We start from the raw sequence: 18,061 nt of genomic DNA, 5'->3' as shown, positions 1-18,061 counted from the left end.
AGGCTTGTCTTTGGCAACTTATTTTCTCTGAAAAAAGGACATGCACTTTACACACCATAAGTCAGACTCAACCCTGGGTCTTCCCTCACCTCCGGCACCTGCCTATCATGGGAGTCTTTGTCTCTGAGTTGAAAGAAACAAGAACATACATCTTGTTGTTGAGCGTCACTTGTTTGCCGAACAGAATCTGCAGAACTTTTTAACAGTGAAGCTCTCCAGCAATCCTGCAAGGGAATGGGCATCAAGATTATTAGTGGCAATATATAAGACTATGCCTTTCACACTTGCACCTAGTTGCTCCAGGTAAATACCATCTTGCTCCAATGACTTAAGAGCTTAGATAAGAGGTTGCAGAACTTTTGCATAACCACACTCTGACTGTGGAGGTATTCCATAGCAGAGCAAGCAGGATTGAGGTAAGAGTTGTCCTATATTTTGCAGGTATGTTGGCAATGACCTAGTGTACTGCACACATTTTATGTATCAGCTTTGATGTTCCTAGAGGATCAGCTACTTGAACAGCACTCTGGTGTGTGCAGAACAGTTTGCATCTTTAACAGAAGAGATGCTAAGTTGTGCTCAATCTGTTTTTCTAAATCACAAGGCTCATTACGTTTTGAGGAGGCTGAGGTCCTTCAACATCTGCCAGACAGTGCTGAGGATGTGGTATGAGTCTTTGGTGGCCAGTGCTCTCCTGTTTGCTGTTGTGTGTTGGGGCAGCAAGTTGAGGGTAGCAGATGCAAACAGGCTCAATAAACTGATCCACAAGGCCGATGATGTTGTTGGGGTGGAGCTGGATTCTCTGGCGGCGGTTTCTGAGAGGAGAACGCTGGTGAAGTTATGTGCCATCATGGACAATGTCTTCCCACCCACTCCATGACGTGCTGGGCGGGCACAGGAGTACTTTTAGTGATAGACTCATTCTGCTGAAATGCACTACAGAGCGTCACAGGAGGTCATTCGTGCCTGTGGCCATCAAACTTTACAGCTCCTCCCTCGGAGGGTCAGACACTCGGAGGTAATGGTCATTGGACTGGCCCCTCCACTTGTTCTACCCTGTCAGGTTTTGTTTGCGCTGTTGTTTTGTGCTGCGATAGTACAGTATAAATAGGGTGTTATGTGCACCATGCTTGTTCTGATTCTCACTGGCTTCTATACTCACCTCTTCCAACTCTTCCGTATCATCAACACTTGACACTTGCTCCTGTGCAGCATCACTGTCATGGTTTACATGATCACCACCAATCACTTCTGACTTGAACCTCTTCCAGTTCTGTTCCTTGTGTACTTTACTCTCATGCACTTTGAAAATGGAGCAGACACTGCTTTCAAAGTTGCAGTCTTGACTTTACAGGCACCTGGCTTTATGGTTTACTTTTAAGTGTGCCGTATGCAGGTGAGTAGTCGGTCTCAAAACCAGACTCCGCAAACCCACGTCAGACAGCAAACCTTAACAGTAAATCTACACTTGCTTAGTGATGCAGACTTTTGGTGTGAAGGCAGATAAGTGTACTTTTAGTGCATTGAGGGATTTAAATGTACATAGGCATTCCTGATATAAACAAGGAAATGGTTCCGTTCTAGCCTAACTTCCATGTTTTCGCCTATAAATAGCTGTGCTCTCTTTTCACAGTTGGGGGAAATACTTACACTTCCAAAACATCTCTTCTTGTGACTTGTAACACAATGAAACAAAACAATTGAGGCAAGTAACTAAAGTAAAGCTAGTTTATCACAACAAAATATCTGTACTTTAATTAACCTTAACTTAATCTATTTCAATCAATAGCCATCAGGTGTTGGTATCAATAGCCATCAGGTATTGGTATCACCAGACATCAGGTGTTGGTATCAATAGCCATCAGGTGGTGGTATCAATAGCCATCGTATCAGTAACCATCAGGTATTGGTATCAGTAGCCATCAGGTGTTGGTATCAGTAGCCATCAGGTATAAGTGACATCTTCAGACTGAATTGGTCACTTGGTTGAGTGATGAAACGTATCCGTCAATAAACGTTGTATCCAGATGAACTGATTCAAGCTGCTTTGAAACGTGCGTAGTTAAAAGGTATGAGATATCTGTTTGAATGCGGTTCCATTGCATCATCTCTATATTTTGCTTTCTTCATGGAATAATGTGTTCCCCTAGAATTATCATCCTATGTCTTGGGATGATAAATGGCAATGTGGCAAACATCGGTGTTGATGTTTTGGATATAGTGTGTGTGTGGGGTGGGGGTATTAGAGGGAGCCATTTTTTATGCTTGAGCCCCTGCCCACCAAAGCCCACTGAAGTTGTGTTTTTCACAGGAAAGCCCTACATAACAGTAATTCCTGAACAGAGCAAGTACAAAAGCATTGATGATTCGGATAGTTTGGAATAACCTATCTTCTCAATCACACCAGCTATAGAAAGGGTCAATCAATCACTACATCTGTTTATCTAAATTAATCCACCTCATTATAAAATATAGAACATTTGAATACAATGGTGAGTGTATTTGTTTTATTAAATAGGTAGATTAATTAACGATTGAAAATTAATTGTTAGTTGCAGCACCAAGTTTAGCACCAAGAAATTAGGAATTGACAGCAATGCGTAGTTTTTAATTTCAGGGTTGTTTTCTGATCAACAATTCCGTGTATATTTTGGAAGCATAAACATGTAGAGCCTTTACTGTTTTGGATGATCCCAAGCAGTGAGGTGAAGAAAGGTGGTCTATTTTAAGTCCGATTTAAAGTGTGTCATGTAATTAGTCGAAGAGTGCAAAGAGTGGAACCAAGTAGTCTATTGTGGAGAGCAGGGAGCGGATAATAACCAAAGGCAGTGGAAAATTAGTCTGAAATCTGATTTTGACATATAACAAAAGGGTCTTTCAGCATCGGTCTTGATTTCCCAACCCTGATATCCAAATATAGCTTCGGCGAGAAATGAAAAAAGAAATCTTTTGTGTGACATCTTCATCTGCCAAAGAAAGAAAGATGGGCAGTGATGAAATAACCTTATGGCCTCAATAGGACAAGTGTTCAATCCACTCAGCAGAGCCTCATTAAACCCCTTAGATTCTGAAGAAAAAACCCCAAGGCTTAAATGTAATGTAATTTGGGCCTTAGAGAGCACAAGCAGGGGAAAAGCAACTGTTTTATACTTTTTTGATATTCAAGGCTTGGCCTGGATAATGGATATCCTTGCCAAAGGTGAGGTGTATTAAAATTTGATTCCAGAATATTTACCCAGGATTTACTTTCATTCATAAAATGCGACCAAAATTATGCCCGATTTCTTTGTAGAGAAAATTAAACAAAAAGTCTTCATTATCATCTTTTATCACAAAAATGTTAACACACAATGTAGTTGTTGCTAAGGCTGTCCTAAATAACTTTTTCAAGCTTTGAATATTCAGAACATTTACTGAAGAACTGTCTGAATATTCTATTTACACTAATTTAAAAGTCATTAAATGTGTACTTTAAAAGTGTGCAGATACCCTGTTAATGGAATTTAGGTGAGGAAGCAAAGAGTAGGAACTGAATATTAAGCTAGCAGCTGAGTATATTTCAGTGTTAGTGAAATGGCGACATCAAATGAGGGGTGCAGATTTGCTGGCATCGGCTTTTTCAGGGTTGTCTTTTCAGAAAAAAAGACACAGACAGGTTTTAAACATGCCATTGTTCACACATTGCTAAAGAAACCTAATTTGGATCCCCTGTCCTTAAGTAACTACAGACCAATCTCAAAATGTATTTTTTATCTAAGGCTCTTTAGAAGGTAATTTCAGCTCAGCTGATATCTTTTATGAATACTAATAGTGTTTTTAACAATGTTCAATCACACTCTCATACAACTCGCCATACGCCTTTTCCTTTGCCTTCACCACCTCTCTTCACTTAACGCTACATCTCCTTGTACTCCTGTCTACTTTCTTCATCTCTCTATCCCACTTCTTCTTTGCCAACCTCTTCCTCTGTATACTTTGCTGTACTTCCTCATTCCACCACCAAGTCTCCTTGTCTTCCTTCCTCTGTCCTGATGACACACCAAGTACCTTCCTAGCTGTCTCCCTCACTATTTCTGCAGTGGTTGTCCAGCCATCCGGCAACTCCTCACTACCACCTGCCTGTCTTAACTCCTCCCTGAACTCCACACAACAGTCTTCCTTCTTTAACTTCCACCATTTGATCCTTGGCTCTGCCTTCAGTCTCTTCTTCTTCTTGATCTCCAAAGTCATCCTACAAACCACCATCCGATGCTGCCTAGCTACATTCTCCCCTGTCACCACCTTGCGGTCTCCAACCCCTTTCAGATCGCACCTCCTACATAAGATGTAGTTCACCTGTGTGAACCTTCCTCCACTCTCTGTGTTCCTCCTTCCTCTTGAAATATGTATTCACCACAGCCATTTCCACCCTTTTTGCAAAATCCACCATCAGATGGTGGTGGTCCTTCCACATATCTCTCCTTGACACCATACCTACCCATCACCTCCTCATCACCTCTGTTCCCTTCACCAACATGTCCATTGAAGTCCACTCCAATCACCACTCTCTCCTCCTTGGGTACCCTCCCCACCACGTCATCCAACTCACTCCAGAATTCTTCTTTCTCTTCCATCTCACACCCAATTTGCGGGGCATATGTGCTGATAACATTCATCATCACACCTTCGATTTTCACCTTCATACTCATCACTCTGTCTGACACGCTCTTCACCTCCAGCACACGTGTGACATAATCATCCTTCAGGATTACCCCTACCCCATTTCTCCTCCCATCCGCACCATGGTAGAAGAGTTTTTACGCTCCTGCAATACTCATGGCCTTACTCCCCTTCCACCTGGTCTCTTGTACACACAGTAGATCTATCTCCCTTCTCTCCATCATATCAGCCAGTTCTCTCCCTTTACCAGTCATAGCGCCGACATTCAGTATTCCAACTCTCACCTCCACACTCCTACCCTTCCTCCTCTCCTGCTGCCTCTGGACATGCCTTCCCCCTCTCCTTCTCCTTCACCCAACAGTAGCATAGATTCCACTGGCACCCTGCTGGCCAACAGTACTGGTGGCGGTTGTTGGTAACCCAGGCCTCGACCGATCCGGTATGGAAATCTGATTTATGATGCGCATATTTGATTTGGCAAAGATTTTACGCCAGATGCCCTTCCTGACGCAACCCTCCCCATTTATCTGGGCTTGGGATCGGCACTAAGAATGCACTGGCTTGTGCATCCTCAGTGGCTGGGTTGCCTTAAGGTGACGAAGAGGGTTTTTTAAGTGACTTGACTTAATTGCTTGTCTTGGCAACTGAGGTTTATCTACCTAATGAATCTAGATTAGTCAGTACCAAGTCTTGCCCAAGTTCATTCAGGTTTTGTGTGTGTGTGTGTGTGTGTGTGTGTGTTTTCATGAACACATTTCTGCAATATGTGCACTGATGTAGGTTATGTGGGATCCTTACGCATGAGTCATTGTTTTTGAAAAATATGCTTGCAGGCCTAATTCCAGATACCCCTCAGATTGTCTCTAGCAACATCATAGCACCTCTGACATTTTAATGCCATATCGTTAAAGCACTTTAATCACACATTAAAGCACTTTAATCACACATTAATGCCATCACAAACAGTACTTCCTCAGGTTAATGTACCTTAAAAAGGCAAATGGCTGTTGACATTTCTTTATGTAGGTGTTTTTTTTTTTTAAAGACCGGTTTGCAGAACTATATAGATCAACATGTAGGCCTTTTCTAAAATGGTGTGCCAATTTTAACGAGTTTAGAGGACCATGTCACACTATTGATTTTTATTTTCTATTTTACCTGCAATAACTGTAGGCCTGAGATCAGAGAAGGGAACATTACTCAGAAGGTCCATGGACAGCAAGAATGAGTTCAACACATGACCAACCAAAGTTGAAATAAAAGCCGAAAGTGGTTGAGACCAAACGCAGAAAGTTGAGACTTTTCCCAAGACTGACATGAGGGAAGTTCACAAATCTTTTTTCTTTCTTTTTTTTTTGCAGCTCTGCACATTAACAGCATCTGAAGAAAAATATATTTGGGCTTGTTCTTTGCTATTATAATGCACTGTTATATGTTTGGATTTGTCACCAACTTTATATATTCTTTGGTCCCCCCCCCCCTTTTCTCCCCAATTGTATCCGGCCAATTACCCCACTCTTCCGAGCCATCCTGGTTGCTGCTCCACCCCCTCTGCCGATCCGGGGAGGGCTGCAGACTACCACATGCCTCCTCCCATACATGTGGAGTCACCAGCCGCTGCTTTTCACCTGACAGTGAGGAGTCTCACCAGGGGGATGTAGCACATGGGAGGATCACGCTATTCCCCCCAGTTCCCCCTACCCCCTTAACAGACACCCCGGCCGATCAGAGGAGGTGCTAGTGCAGCAACCAGGACGCATACCCACATTCGGCTTCTCACCCAAAGACACGGCCAGTTGTGTCTGTAGGGACGCCCGACCAAGCCGGAGGTAACACGGGGACTCAAACTGACAATCCCCATGTCGGTAAGCAATGGAATAGACCGCTATGCTACCCGGATGTCTCTGATCCAGCTTTTGACTGGTGACAGGCATGGACCCAAGTCCATGAATACTGGGATGGCATCCGGCGCTTTACCTGTGCCCCTGTACATAGGGTTAGTGGTTGTGTCAGGAAGGGCATCCGACGTAAAATATTGCCAAATTGACAAGATCCATCCATCCATCTTATCTTAACCGCTTATCCTGCTCTCAGGGATGCTGGAGCCTATGCCAGCAGTCATTGGGCGGCAGGCGGGGAGACACCCTGGAAGGGCCACCAGGCCATCACAGGGCTCACACACACACATTCACACCTAGGGACAATGTAGTACGGCCGATTCTCCTGACTTACATGTCTTTGGACTGTGGAAGGAAACCGGAGCCCCCAGAGCAAAACCCACGCAGACACGGGGAGAACAAGCAAACTCCGCACAGAGGACAACCCGCGATGACCCACCAAGGTTGGACTATCATGGACCTCGAACCCAGGACCTACTTGCTGTGAGGCGACCACGCTAACCACTGCGCCACCGTGCCGCCCGCTTGACAAGATCATACCAGATAATAACTTATCATCAGACATCTAAATGATCTAATTTTATCAAATAAAGGCAATAGAATAGAACATAAATCCTATTGAATATGTTTCAATTTAATTTTACTGTAGAGTAAAACTGGGACACTTTACATCAGCAGGGGTGAATATTTTTTGAAGCCACTCTGAGCAGGCTGCACATGTTTAGTGCCTGTTAAGAGAGGTCAACATCATCTCAAAACCATTTGCGTATACATCTTGCACACAAACGTGACACTAAAAATGCTGCATATATTTCTAGTTTTCACACCACAAGTTGACCAGAGAACCTGTTTGCGTAGTGATGTGTATCTTGTGCCAACTACGCAAGCCCTTACTTTCACTAGAATATCCATTCGGTGTGTAATATAACTGCATTTCCATCTGTCACTTGGATAATGAAGTAGGAACTCTCAATCAATCATATTTTTCATCCCAAGAGCACTCGCATCATGAAGAATGTCCCTCAGTAATGATTTACCGACTAGGATTATTAATTGAAGTAATCAGTCAGAACATTCAGTCTATTGAAAAATGTATGTTTTATTTCTTGATAATATTTGTCATGTTCTGTCCATTTTAAGCTAAAGTTACAAGGGAAATTACAGCAAAATCATTTTCCATTACCGATCTAAAACCTTCTATTCTGGTGGAGGTATTTCAACTGACGATGCTTTGGGTCATTAAATAGCGAAAGAAGGGTTATGGGTCAGTATAACTGAAATGTTATTGATGTTTTAATTTTTCATGCTTGAAATTTGATTTTAACTTTTCAATTAATAATTTAAGCTTCAAAACAGGCTGGTCTGGAGCTGCTATGGCCACACAGAACACATTTGAATGATTGATCACCACATTATGTTTGAATGGGGTGGACGACTCTACTGTCTTAATTTCCAAACACAGTAAAACGTGGTACAATGAAAATAAGATGGGATAGTAATCACAGGTGAAAGTAAGCTGGTATGGTCCAGCGTTCCATACCACTAAGAGATTCACGTTTGAGGCGGCCTCACCGAGTACCGTCCATTTAGTGTCTTTGTCCGTGTCTGCGTCTAAGTTTGTCTTCGTTTGATGGCTGGGAGAGCTGGCACTGGATTGGCTGGGAGAGCCTGGTCTGCTGCGTCCTGTGGGCCCAGAGACCACGGCCCTGTCTGGAGCTGTGCCCGAAGACGAAACACCGAGGGCGGTCTGACAGGATGCGGAAGTGGGGCAGGCTAAGCTAACTGCTAGCCCATGCAGACCGGCAGTTCCAACAGTCATCCTGGCTGGTGTTCGCTCTCTTGGACAGTGATTTTTTTTTTTTTTTTGTGGATAGGTTGTGTTTATGTAGTCGTTTATTTTTTTTTGTAGTTTGGATATATGTGTTCTTGTAGTTTTTGGATATGTGGTTTTGTCTTTGTGTTGCACTGCTATGGGCTGGGGGAAAATAAATGTTCCCGATTCCTTGCTTAACGTGCATACAAATGTATGAACACAATTCTTCGTGGGAAAATACATTTACTAAGCCACCACAATCAACAAACAGGCTACTTATAAATGTTTCATAGAACACAAGCTTGGAAAAACTGCAGGCTATGCTGCTGCCTAACTAAAATTGTAATGTCGGGTTCAGTCCGGCTTGAAACTTGAAATCTATGGCCCACTAAGTGAAGTAACCATTAAGTTTTAACAAAAAGTATACAATTTTATTCCACCAACATGGATAATAGGCCTTACAAACAATGTGCCATCCATGGGGTTATTGAGACTGTGTATGTCCTTACTCAGAAACGCAGAGGGGGTGTGTCAGTAATGGTACACTCAATTTATTGTTCTTGTCGTTTCCGAGTTTTGATGACCCTACCATACACTCCGTTGATGTTTGCGTCTGGCAAGGGCAGCTGATCAGTTATTTTGCCATTCTTAAATAGGTCTACGGATGCACATGTTTGGACACTTAATCAGCGGTGTAACCTGGATTCACTGGATGTTTCGGGTGACCCGATTGATGTTGATCATGCCCCAGCCTGTGGCTTGAGCTTGAGTGTAGGCCATGGGCCTTGCTCAGGGATTGCCTTGCAAGCTCCTTGCAGCCCACTTCACAATTGGCCTGTACCTGGCCTTCCACCCCTGCCTGTGACAGTCCTCTGCCAGCTCCTGGTATTTTGCCCTCTTCCTCCCCTGTGCAACAGAGGAGGATCTCTCCCCAAGACGGACAACGTGCAATGGATGCTGTGTTTACACAATTTACACAATACAACACTGAAAGAGGATAACAGAATTATAATGGATTTATGAAGAATATGATGAGGAAGATACCAAGCAGTGTCCAGATGCCTCTGGAACAGCCCAGGACCCGAGCCACGTGACCACCATCACCATGTAGACCTGACAGGAGGACAGACTACACATGCACACAGGGAGACTCGCATCACACCATTCACACCCACGAGAGAAGAGACAAGAAAACACATTAGTCACACATCGGAGTGAGAGAAGGATATAACATTGAAACGGGATATGGATTTATAAGATATATATTAAATAAAGTGATGAAGAGGATGCCAAGCAGTGTGCAGGTGGCGACCATCATCACCATTGAGATCTGGGAGAAGGACAGACTACAGTTGCACACAGGGGAGACTCGCATCACACCATTCACACACAGGAGAAGAGAAAGGAGAAGACATCATTCAGAGAGAGAGAAAAGACGTGAGAGAAGAGAACAGTTTGCAGTAATGTATAATCTATAATCTCGTCAGTAGAAAGGTGCTTGGCAAATTCAGAGACAAAAACCGACCCACCACCGAGTACAGGTTGTGAAGTACTCCATTTAAAGGCAAAAAAAGATGCGTTTTAAGTTTGGATTTAAAGGACTCAACAGGAAACATTACAGTCATCAAGTGTGGATGAAACAAATGCATGTATTAGAATCTCTGTGTCAGCTGTGGACAGGGAAGACTGAATCTTAGTTGTGTTACGTAAGTGAAAAAAGGCAGTCTTGGTGATTTCTTTAAAGTGCTTATCGAAGGAAAGGCTGGGATCAAACGTAACACCAAGATTTTTGGCAGCCACACCTTGTGAAATCACAGAGTTGTCCATTACTATTGTTATTTGATCAAATTGGTGTGTGTGTCTAGCGGGGCCAACCGCCAGCACATTATCTCTGTTCCTTTTGTCGAGGTCGAGGTAATTTGTACAGCCCTAATCAACAACAACAGCTTTTAGTGGGGGCTGTGGTTGTTGCATTCGCTTTGGTAACATGTTTAGGGCAGCCTGCAGATAAATACACTTCCTCAGGATAGGATGCTGGTTTAATTGGTCGTTTTTCTTAGGACAGTTGAAAGTAATTAGTTGAAGTTTTATTTCTTTTCATTTTTCACCCTCTCTCCACAGTTGTTTCCTGTCACTACTCCTGGTGGCTGCGGTGGTGTGGAAGATAAAGCAGACATGCTGGGCTTCACGGCGGAGAGAGGCAAGTACACAAAATGCGTAATATGATGTCCAGCATGTACCTACTAACCATAGCAGGTTTTATTTTGTATCAAGCTGATGTTCCTTAGTTCTGAATAGTTTTATTTATCATTTACATCTAACTGCTTTGGTCACCTCATTTCTATTACATATAAATATTGTCGTATCATCAGCCAGTTGGGATCATTTAAATTCTCTATTTAAGGTCATAATACCTTGGAGCTGATCTTTTTTAATATGTACGGCCATCATTTGTGTGACAAGAAGGAATAAAAACAGGCAAATTGGTTGTCCTTGTCTTATCACATTATATTACTTATTATTATCATTATTATTTTTAGATTATATTGGGCAGCACAGTGGCACAGTGGTTGGCGCAGTCGCCTCACAGCAGGAAGGTCCTGGGTTCGAGCCCCAGGGTAGTCCAACCTTGGGGGTCGTCCCGGGTCGTCCTCTGTGTGGAGTTTGCATGTTCTCCCAGTGTCTGTGTGGGTTTCCTCCGGGTGCTCCGGTTTCCTCCCGCAATACAAAGACATGTAGGTCAGGTGAATTGGCCGTGCTAAATTGTCGCTAGGTGTGAATGTGTCTGTGTCGACCCTGTGATGGCCTGGCGGCCTGTCCAGGGTGTCTCCACGCCTGCCGCCCAGTGACTGCTGGGATAGGCTCCAGCATCTCCACAATGCTATGTAAGGATAAGTGGTTTGCATAACGAACGAATGAATCAGATAACCATATTATTCAAAAGGTTTCATTATATTTGGATGTGGCAGAATTTATTTTACTTGAAGTCATTAATGTACCCAATCATGCACTGTTGAGATTGCTCAGGAAGTAAAAAAAAGACCAGTGTTCTAATGCCTAAAGACCTAGGGCTCTAGTTTCAGGATCACAGCACAGTCAAAGGTGCTGGGGCAAGTTCACAGCGCAAGTCGATCTAAGGTGTGGCCAATACTTCTTTGCTAATTTCGGGACATGCTGCGCTGACGATAATTGGATGCGACAGAGTCACAGTTGTAAAAAGGGTTGGATTAGAAGGAATAAATGATCAGCAGGAGTGGTGGGGGCTGTCTTCAATTACAGCCAATCAGATCAGCTCCTCTCGTTCCCTTTCAAAGCATTACGCTCTCTGTCATGGCAAACTTCTAGTTTTGTAATGCACAGCGGGAAGTCCAGACTGGTTAAAGCAGAAGAGCTTCTGATGAGCTTCTGAAACTGATGTCCTTGTTCAGGAGGTGCAGAGTCGCCAAGTGTGCATACAACAGACATTAATACCCCTTCCAATGTGATATGATACAACACGCAAACATGATTGTTTGACAGGCTACCGTTTAACATGTCTTCGTTCTCACCAGCGTCTTTCTCTCTTTGCTGCTCATTCTATGAAGACAGCAGGAGACCTTAATTGCTTCATTAATTAGTTGTGATCACGGATCAATTAGCCTAGGCAATCAGTGTGTTCTTTCAGGCTGAATGAGGTTAATTGTAATGTTGAAATCCCTGTCACCATGTTGTTTTCCATGTGTAATGATGCACATTGATTGTTTTATGTTGTAGGACTGATACACATGCAGATATTTTGTGATTAAAAAGGTTTAGGACAGTAGTCATTTGTTAAGTTTTCACAAAATACACATAACATACACAAAACAGGCTGTAATTTCTTACTTTCTGCGCGTTCTCTACTACTACTACTACTTTCAGCTGCTCCCGTTAGGGGGCGCCACAGCGGATCATCCGTTTCCATCTCTTCCCGTCCTCTGCATCTTCCTCTGTCACACCAGCCACCTGCATGTCCTCCCTCACCACATCCATAAACCTCCTCTTTGGCCTTCCTCTTCTCCTCTTCCCTGGCAGCTCCATATTTAGCATCCTTCTCCCAGTATACCCAGCATCTCTCCTCCACACAGGTCCAAACCATCTCCATCTTGCCTCTCTTGCTTTGTCTCCAAACCGTCCAACCTGAGCTGTCCCTCTAATATACTCGTTCCTAATCCTGTCCTTCTTCATCACTCCCAATGAAAATCTTATCATCTTCAACTCTGCCACCTCCAGCTCCTCCTCCTGTCTTTTCATCAGTGCCACTGTCTCCAAACCATACAACATAGCCGGTCTTACAACCATCTTGTAAACCTTCCCTTTAACTCTTGCTGGTACCCTTCTGTCACAAATCACTCCTGGCACTCTTCTCCACCCACTCCACCCTGCCTGCACTCTTTTCTTCACCCTTCTTTTGCACTCCCCATTACTGTGGACAGTTGACACCAAGTATTTAAACTCATATGCCTTCGTCACCTCCACTCCTTGCATCCTCACCATTCCACTGTCCTCCCTCTCATTCACACATATGTATTCCTTCTTTCTCGTACTGACTTTCATTCCTCATTATGACATTTCATTCCTTAATAATTTTCACTCAAACTGCATGTGGCTCTTAGCACTGGTATTTGTGAATTGGATTTTTTTGCAGTGAGGCTCATTTGCATAGAAAGGGGCCAATGTTGTGTCAAATGTATTCATATTCCCTAATTTAAATATGTGCAAATGGCATCGGAGCACCGAGACACTATTTGTTTGGCAATGCAGTTAGGGGGGCATTTCACCCTTTGCGGGTTGTTTGAGAATTACACTGTTTCTTTTTGTCTTATTTGTGCAGGTTTAGAGGCAGCCAAAACCTTACGATCCTTTTTTTGCCAGTGAGTGTTTTGTCAGGGTGATTGTTATTTGGACTGCTTTAACTCTGTAGTCTCTCTCATGCCTCTCGACACTTGGCCAAGCAATCGTGTAACTTCAGTGACGTTGGTCACCTGATCCAGCAGCCCAATCGTGTCAAACATGATCACTCAGTCAGTTGCTCTAACATGATTCCGCAGGGAGTCGGTCAGTCTGTCGGTCATTCAGTAAGTCAAGTCAGTCAGGGACATTTGTGTTTGTAGAGCTGACCTGCTGGCCAATCCAGCCATAAATATTACTGTGTTAAAGGTCAAACTTGGCACGATGGTGCAGTGGTTAGTTAGCATGGTTACCTCACTGTAAGAAGGTCCGGGGTTTGATCTCCAGGGTAGACCAACCTTGGGGGTCGTTCCGGGTCGTCCTCTGTATGGGGTTTGCATGTTCTTCCCGTGTCTGTGTGGGTTTCCTCCGGGGGCGCCGGTTTCCTCCCACAGTCCAAAGACATGTAGGTCAGGTGAATCAGCCGTACTAAACTGTCCCTAGGTGTGAATGTGTGTGTGTGTGTGTGTGAGCCCTGTGATGGATGGGTGGCCTGTCCAGGGTGTCTCCTCACCTGCCGCCCAATGACTGCTGGGATAGGCTCCAGCATCCCCGCAGCCTTGAGAGCAGGATGAGCAGCTTGGGATGATGGATGAATGGATGAATATTTTGAAATTGGGAAAACAAATTGCACCAAATTGCATCATCACATTTGTCGCCCTTGAAACACAAATGAATGTTGCTCAGTTAACCAATGAAATCAGTAAACTGGGTATGACATGACCCATAATTGGCCTGAAATTGTAGACCTTTGCGCCATTTATGCCTAAGCGTGATTGTTATTTTTAGGGAAGGATGAGGTGTGAAATATTTCATTCAAATCATCCAGCAGGGGGCCCCAAAACGCCAGCATGATATCACCGTACGAAAACGGAGTTAATGATTCATATTAACTCTGGATTTCAATCTTAAAAGTAGATCAAGAAAGAGGCTGGTAGAGATGGTTTTCATTTAAGGGGAATTGATTAAAAAATGAAATTCAGTCTTGGCATAAAAGATGAGTGAAAAGATTGAGATGAAAAGGATTGAAGGATGAGATGATTGGCAGTAGAAATACAAAAACAGTGACGGGATGGTGGTCAGGGGAGGTAGAAAGAGCACAAAATGAATGCAAATTCACTGCAGTGTTGTTCACGAATAATGCAAGTTTATGTGAAAGCAGCCATCATTTCCATCTCCTCGGATGTGAGTTTATGCTTCCACAGAAGCCACGGGTCCCTCAATAGCTGGAGGCTTCAGCTTTAAGTATAATTTGGTGCACATCCAACCTTATGACCTTCAATCTACTGATAAGTGGATTAAAGCACACGCAATGCTTTCCCCCTCTGGGGATGGCATTGATTATCATAGGATCTGATTTGTATAGCCTCTAATTGATGTATGGAAGCAAACATGAGCGATGGCGACCATGCCATAGAGTCATGCCCATCTGAAGAATTAAAGTTAATAAAGATTAATGTGGGCAGATGGACTCACGTCATTAAGATTCTGCTCACTTTTACCCTGCGCTCCTGGCACTCCTATCTGTGTGTGGCTGCCCTCCAGCTGTGAGGTGGGGGAGGAAAAAAAACTTTTATCTTTTAATTTCAAATGACTGAAAACTTGTGGTATTTCGGGAAATTACTTTGAAGGATGGGTTGTCATCCATCTTTCACATGCCTTCTTCTGATTGGGAGAGACTTGAATAAGTTATGTCTCCTTCATTTTGGTTGATTAATTTGAAACGTACCAGGAGGACTCATGTCGACGGCTTTTTTTGTTCACATTTGAAGTAGGGGTAACCCTGAGAGTGGAAATATAGCCAGTATTACATAATGTCTATGACTGACTGCTCACCTATCTTTAATTATTCACTCAGTTATACACAACAAGAACTGAAGTTAACTCTTCAGCATACGCATTGCTGTGTTCAGTATTCAATGCTGTCAGTAATTGAAGGTCAATTCCAGCCAATTATACAGGAGCTAAAACTGCAGCCATAAACATTATAACAACAACAACAACAACAACAATAATAATAATAATAATAATAATAATAATAATCATCATTATTATTATTATTATCAGTTGTGGTATTATTATTAATTAATAATAATCCAGCCAATTATACGGGAGTTAAAAATGCAGCCATAAACCGTTGTGATCTTAATAATAATAAGGATGATGATGATGATGGTGATTATTATTATTATCCATCCATCCATCCATCCATTATCCAAACAGCTTATTGTTATTGTTATTAATAATAATAATAATAATAATAATAATAGTGATGATGATGATTATTATTATCATCCATCCATTATCTGAACAGCTTATTGTTACAATAATAATAATACCTCAAGTATTAAATAATAAGTAAATAATATTTAAATATTATTAAATAATACCTCAAGTATTCCAAGTACCGCAAGCTAACAGTAATACAATTTAACTAAACAAGATTCATTTGAAAGAATGTCAATTTGCGCCGTTAGATTCAGATTTCATATCCCTTAATTCCAGAGGGAGCAAAGTGACAATCCAAATGTAAATACAGTGTAAATACACCAGGATATACATCTGGCACTCAGGAATGTATTTCAGAATAAATGAAGGCAGCTGTGCAGGGTTGCACCAGCCACTGGTAAATGTGTTACTAAGTTGTGTGTAAAGTCCTTATCAAGTTCTTAGTAGTAACTAGTAAGTTTTAAATTATTGATTTACTAGTTTAGGTTGCACTGTTCAAACACACGTAATGTCATGGTTACAAAAGACTTGGTAATGTGTGAATTGGTTACTAGGCAGCCACTGCAGCCAACCAATCAAAATCAATTTACACAGGTAAATATGGAACTACACACCAGTCTCATGAGCTGATGTGAACAAAGATGTTAAATATTTCCCCAATTTTGCTATTTTTTTTTTGGGGGGGGGGGTGTTTCCTCCTTTTTCTCCCCAATTGTATCCGGCTCTTCCGAGCCGTCCTGGTCGCTGCTCCACCCCCTCTGCCGATCCGGGGAGGGCTGCAGACTACCACATGCCTCCTCCGATACATGTGGAGTCACCAGCCGCTTCTTTTCACCTGACAGTGAGGAGTTTCGCCAGGGGGACGTAGCACGTGGAAGGATCACGCTATTCCCCCCAGTTCCCCCTCCCTCCTTAACAGGTGCCCCGACTGACCAGAGGAGGCGTTAGGGCAGCGACCATTACACACACCCACATCCGGCTTCCCACCTGTAGACAAACCCGACCAAGCCGGAGGTCACACGGGGACTTGAACCAGTGATCCCTGCAAACGCAGGGATCACTGGTTCAAGTATAATCTTTCTTGCTTAACAAGTTGCTATTAGTCTTATTCCAGCTGCTGGAGTATTAGTCCTTTTGTCTATACATCTGCTGCTGGTTCCTAGTGGGATCTTACTCTAGCTGTAGCTGTCTTATTCTATTTACTTACTTGTCTTATATACTTATTCTAGCTGTAGCTGTTTTTCACCTAGTGTGTCCTTAAATATTTCTTGTTGCCTAGCTGTTTTGACTTAGTTATCCTTTTAGCTTATGAATATATTCCTTGGTAACTTGCTGTTTGCAGTTTTAATAGTATTGTGTGAGGTATGATAGAGTTTTACATAAGTGACCAGTTTCTGGGCAATAGGCCTGTTTTCAGTGTACCTCTTTGGCCAATTGGGTGTTGGCCAATTGGGTGTTGAGTGCAGGCCAGGGTGTGGCCTGCACTCATGGCAGACAATTAGCAATCAGTGTTCTTTAAATCACTGCTGGTACGCAAACAAGCCTAGGTTGAACGAAGGCTAGAGTGAACAAAGGCAAGCACGACTTTTTCAAGCCAAGACTTGATCAAGCACGGACTGCTCTTTTTAGATCCGGTCAGTCATCTGTATTTTGTGTACCTAGTATAGACTATGTGTTTCCTTTGCATTCCTGTCCTTTCCTCTTCCCGGGGCTGGTATAGACATTGGGTCACTCCTAGGTACTGTGACCCTACCAATCTCATCTATCCCACTCTCTCCACTCCTGTTGAGCAAGTGGCGACGGGAGGGCATTGGAATTGCCAGTCTGCGGTGCCGAAAGCTTAGTTTATCTCAGGCTACGTATCCTTGCTCTCCCTCAACTTTCTTGCTCTAACTGAGACCTGGATCATGCCAGAAAACACTACCACACCTGCAGCTCTGTCTGATGTGTACTCTTTCTCACACTCCCAGAGCTGGGAGGCGGGGAAGTGGTACTGGCCTGCTAATCTCCCTGAAATGGAAATACTCTCTTGTTTCCATTCCACAATTTTCTCCTCCCTCTTTTGAATTTCATGCTGTTACTGTCTCTTATCCAGTCAAACTCACCATCGTGGTTGTGTACCGCCCACCAGCCCCCCCCCCCCCCTTGCTGAGTTTCTGGAGGAGTTTGACACACTTGTCTCGCACTTCCCTGTTGATGACTCTGCACTTATCCTTCTCGGTGACTTCAACATCCACACTAACAAGCTAGATCCTCTTCTCTCTTTCCGCTTAAGTCTATTTTGGCTGCTGTTGGCATAATGGCACTAGTGTTACCATGTTAGCCCACTGGCGTTAACACGTTAGCTCGTTAACATTGGTATTTTAGCTCACTAGCTAGCGTTAGCTTCTGGGGATATTTTTTGTGCATGACTGATGCGGGTTTGTTCTTTTGTTTCAGTTTTCACTCTGTTGATGGTCATGTTCATGAAGAAGAACTAAAAATAAAGAAGTTG

The 18,061-nt window shown here is 43.1% G+C and overlaps 1 protein-coding gene across 1 annotated transcript in view; it reads left to right on the top strand.

Moving 5' to 3' along the window:
- Positions 1-18,061, top strand: part of atrnl1b (attractin-like 1b) — a 169,809-nt gene that overhangs the window by 100,054 nt on the left and 51,694 nt on the right. The window contains exon 26 of the mRNA XM_056296653.1: positions 10,492-10,570. Coding sequence (XP_056152628.1) covers positions 10,492-10,570 — 79 coding nt within the window. The remainder of the gene's footprint in view (positions 1-10,491; positions 10,571-18,061) is intronic.

This window comes from Lampris incognitus, chromosome 17 (genome assembly GCF_029633865.1).
Source record: "Lampris incognitus isolate fLamInc1 chromosome 17, fLamInc1.hap2, whole genome shotgun sequence".
NCBI classification, from domain to species: Eukaryota; Metazoa; Chordata; class Actinopteri; order Lampriformes; family Lampridae; genus Lampris; species Lampris incognitus.
The sequence above is the reverse complement of the archived record's forward strand: the minus strand, read 5'-3'. Positions and strand labels throughout refer to the sequence as shown.